At 50.4% G+C, this 4,565-nt stretch overlaps 1 protein-coding gene across 2 annotated transcripts in view; it reads right to left on the minus strand.

Moving 5' to 3' along the window:
• Positions 1-3,052: 3,052 nt before the first annotated feature.
• The window catches only part of KCNN1 (potassium calcium-activated channel subfamily N member 1), a 36,197-nt gene continuing 34,684 nt past the window's right edge, over positions 3,053-4,565 (minus strand). For both annotated transcript variants that reach the window (XM_006147174.3, XM_014587297.2), the window contains one exon: positions 3,053-3,615. In XM_006147174.3, the coding sequence (XP_006147236.1) occupies positions 3,061-3,615 (555 nt within the window). In that variant the 3' untranslated portion in view covers positions 3,053-3,060. The remainder of the gene's footprint in view (positions 3,616-4,565) is intronic.

The following is a 4,565-nucleotide window of genomic DNA, read 5'->3' on the forward strand; positions in this document are numbered from 1 at the left end:
AGTGTGGGAGGGGAAGAGCATAGGAAAGGAAATTTGGGGGGGAAATGGAGAGGTCAGACACTTGTGGGACACAGATAAGGTTTATTATCTGTTGACGAGGATGTGCATGGTGGTCTCAACTGGACTGGACTGAGGTGTAGATCATGTTGGGTCTCTTTGCAATCTGAATGATGCACTTCACATATGAATGATAATAAAAAATATCAATTACAAATCAAGAAAGAAATCTTAAAAGAAGAAATGTTGAAGGTCATAAAAAGCAGTGAAAATAGTTATGGATGCTGAAGACAGTGTGGAGTGGGGGGTGAGCGGTGGGAGTAGGGTAGAGTATAGAGAAGGCTAGCATGAGAACAAATAGAGAGGCAGGGGGCATTTTTGGGGACACAGGAATGGTTTCTTACCTGTTGATAATAACATGTCCAGTACTCTCAACTGGACTGGCCTGAGAAATATTTCATTCTGGGTGAATTCTCTTTATAAGCCAAATCATATATAGAGATTGAGTGTTTAAAAATAATAATGAGGGAGCCAGCAGTTAGCGTCATGGCTATGTCGCTGAACTCCCACGTAGTCGACCGCGGTTCGCGTCCCGGACCCGGTGGCTTAAAACTCATGCCGGGCGCGTGTGCGTGCGTGCCCAAGATCCCGAGAGGAGAATGGAGGAGAAGGGATTGCGGCGTGGCCATCCCCCCAGGGATTTCTCGCTTTCTGTCTCTCTGTCTCTCTCTGTCTGTCTGGCGAGCGCACGCACCCTACAGTGAAAATCTCTCAAAAAAAAAAATAATAATGAGACTAAATAATCATAATAATCCTTAAAAAATTTGTGCTGTGGAAGGAGAGAGTGGGAGTGGGAGAGTGCAGGAAAGGAAATTAGGGGAAAATGGAGAGAGAAGATCTTAGTAGCACATGGACATAGTTTGTTATCTGTTGATGAGGATAGGCATAGGATTCTCAACTGGACTGAGATATGTATCATACTGGCTAAAATCTCTGTCCAATCTAAATGATGTATGGTGATTGAATGTATAAGTAATAATAATAATACAAATAAAATAAAAAATAAATTAAAAATAAAATAAAATAAAATAATTAAAAAAAAAAAACACATTTATTTCATTTTGAGAGAAAATAAGCCCCATAAAAGTTACTTTTTTCTGGTGAGGTTTTTGCTATACGGCGCGTGTGTTCGCTAGACAGAGAGAGACAGAAAGCGAGACATCATCCCCCAGGGGGGATGGTCACGCCGCAATCCCTTCTCCTCCATTCTCCTCTCGGGATCTTGGGCACACACGGACAAGTGCCCGGCGTGAGTTTTAAGCCACCGGGTCCAGGACTCGAACCGCAGTTGGCTACATGGGAGTTCAGCGACATAGCCATTATGCTAACTGCTGGTCCCACCAAGGTTACTTTTTAACTTTTCCTTTCTTTCTCTGTCCCTTTCTGATCAAATGAAAAATAACAAGAAATAAAAATAAATCTTAAAAAATATATATTTCTTGCCATAGGAGATGTGTGCTCGCTAGAGAGAGAGACAAAGACAGAGAGAAGGAAAGTAAAAAGTCACCCCTGGGGGGATGACCCTGCTGAAACCCTTTTCCTTCATTCTCCTCTTAGGAGTTTGGGCACGCACGCACATGTGCCTGGTGTGATTTTCAAGCCCCCGGGTCCAGGACTCGAACCATGCAGTCACCCATGTGGGAGTCCAGTGCCTTAACCACTATGCCATCCGTAGGCCCCTACCTCAGCTTTTTAAAGAGTTCTGGTTACATCTGTCACCCTAATCTTTTTTTTTTTAGTGTCACCCCCATCTTACAGATGAGACAACTGAGGTCCCCATGTCTAGGGGCACCCGATAATGGCAGTTAGGACTTGAACCTAGGTCTGCCAGGACCCAGCTGTGTTGGCTTATCTCCCTGAGCCAGACAGCCAACGGCTTTATCAGACACTGCCACAGCAGGGAGACTCCTCAGCTGGGTCCAGATTAGGCCCCCAGGAGTCAGGTCTGCCTTCCCTGTCTGGGGCCCTATCTCAAGGGCCTGCCGGCGCTGTCTGACCCCATAACCCCAACCCCCAGGCTTGGAGGGACTTTACTGATTCTCCTCCTGTCTTAAAAAAAATGTGTTTTAGAGAGATTTTTGCTGTAGATTTTGGCATTTTTGTTCACTTGCTGGAGAGACAGAGAGAGAACTGAGAAATCACCCAGCCGGAGGGATGGCCACACCACAATCCCTTCACCTCCATTCTCCTCTTGGGATTTTGGGCACGCACGCACACGCGCCCGGCGTGAGTTTCAAGCTGCCGGGTCCGGGACTTGAACTACAGTCAACCATGTGGGAGTCCAGCCAGGAGACCACTACTTCATCAGCTAGTCCCTCAACATCCCCTTAGCCCACCCCCAAACCTTCCCATGAAAATGGCACCTTGCCTCCCTTGCCACATTCCTACACCCCGCCCCACCCACACACAAAAACACACAGCACCCCCATGGAGTGTCCTTCGCAAGGTGCATGTTCTTCAGGGTGGTAGTTTGGATCCTGGCTCCTTGCCGTGTGGCTCCAAGCAAGTCATTTTTTTTTTTTTTTTTTGCTACAGTGCACATGTACTCGCCAGACAGAGAGACAGAAAGTGAGAAATCACTCCCCAGGGGGGATGGCCACGCCGCAATCCCTTCTCCATTCTCCTCTCGGGATCTTGGGCACACACGCACACGCGCCCAGTGTGAATTTAAGCCACCGGGTCCGGGACTTGAACCGCGGTCTACTACATGGGAATCCAGAGACGTAGCCGTTACGTCAACTGCTGGTCCCCCAAATAGGTAATTCTTAAATAAATAAAGCAAGCTAGTAGGTGGCAGGGGAAGGACAATGTCACTAACCACTGCCTTCAGGCCAGAGCTCTTAGGCCATCCTCCGGTTCCCCTCAATCAGATGGGACAGGCCCAGATATCCCTGGGAGCTGTCTGGGGGAACCCAGGCTGGCACTAGGCTGGGCAGCCCCATCTCCCCCGGGTGTCCCCCGCCGCCCGCCGCACACAGAAACACGAGGCTGGTGGGTCCTGCTTTATTCAAAACTGGCGAGGACCCCCTCCCGCGGCTGCTCTAAGCCCGCCAGGGGCCTAGGGAGAGTCGGGGGGGCCAGGTGACCAGAGGAAGCTCCGGGCTCCCCTGCCCCTCTCCCGTGGGGTCCAGCCCTGCCCTCTGCCCTGGCAGTCCGGGAGGGGCAGGTTCTAATCCACGCGGCCCAACTCTGTTTCGGCTTTCTTGAATTCCAAGAGGCACCGCTGTACACGGCATCCCGGACGGCGGCGCGGAGGCGGTGGCCACACGATGGCCAAGATTTAGGGGGTCCGGTGGCGGGCAGGGCCGTCATCCCTGAGGCGGTCACGGGGGGCCACCGGCACGGGGGGCTCCGAGTGGCAAGGTCCGGGGGGCCAGGGCCGGGCCGGGGAGGCAGGGGAGGAGGGGGCGGGCGTATGGCTTGGGCGATGAGGGTAGGCAGCGCCTGCAGGGAGGCGCCTAGCGCGTCCAGGCGGCTCTCCAGGGCGACCAGGCGGGCCTCCAGCTCTTCCCGCTGGGCGTGCAGTTCGGACACGAGGTCGTACATGACGTTCTGGGTCTGCGGAGACAGAGCCGGTCAGGGAGAGGGGAGGCTGCGAGAGACGGAGGGACAGAGACACAACCCGGAAGCCCCAGCTGGGTGGGAGGGCACCCCTCAGCCCCACCGGCACGTCTTTTTTTTTTTTTTTAAAGATTTTATTAGGACCAAGAGGTGGCATGGTGGTTAAGGCGTTGGACTCTCACATGGTCAACCACAGTTCAAGTCTTAGACCTGGTGGCTTGCTTTCTCATTTTCTGTGTGTGTGTGTGTTTCGCTCTGGTTAAATTTTTTAAAAAGTGAACAGATAAATAAAATTAAACAAATATTTTTAAAGAGAGATCTTATTTAACTTGGGCCCGGCAGATGGCATGGTGGTTAAAGGTGCTGGACTCAAACCACATGGTGGACCGTGGTTTGAGTCCCGGTCCCGGGAGCTTGCTTTCTCACCCCCCTCCATCAAATTTAAATAATAATTATAATAGTCATAAACAAAGGTACATTTTAAAAATATTTTTTTAAAGTTTTAATTTTTTTTAATTTAACTTGACTCATTATTTATTTCAATTTCATCAGAGAGGAACAAGGACACGCTCTGTCTCTCTGTTTTTCTGGTGAGCGCACGGTGCCCTACAGCAAAAAACTCTCAAAATAAATGTAAGGGGTTAAATCTCGCATAACTTGTGCTTATCACACTTTTTAAAAAAATGACTATGGCGGGAACCAGCAGTTAGCGTAATGGCTATGTCGCTGGACTCCCACGTAGTCGACTGCGGTTCGCGTCCTGGATCCAGTGGCTTAAAACTTACACCGGGCGCGTGTGCGTGCATCTCCAAGATCCCGAGAGGAGAATGGAGGAGAAGGGATTGCGGCGTGACCATCCCCTCTGGGGGGTGATTTCTTGCTTTCTGTCTCTATGTCTCTCTCTGTCTGTCTGGCGAGCGCACGTGCCCTATTGTGAAAATCTCTCC

The sequence above is a fragment of the Tupaia chinensis genome, unplaced genomic scaffold (genome assembly GCF_000334495.1).
Source record: "Tupaia chinensis unplaced genomic scaffold, TupChi_1.0 Scaffold000201_1, whole genome shotgun sequence".
Taxonomy (NCBI): domain Eukaryota; kingdom Metazoa; phylum Chordata; class Mammalia; order Scandentia; family Tupaiidae; genus Tupaia; species Tupaia belangeri.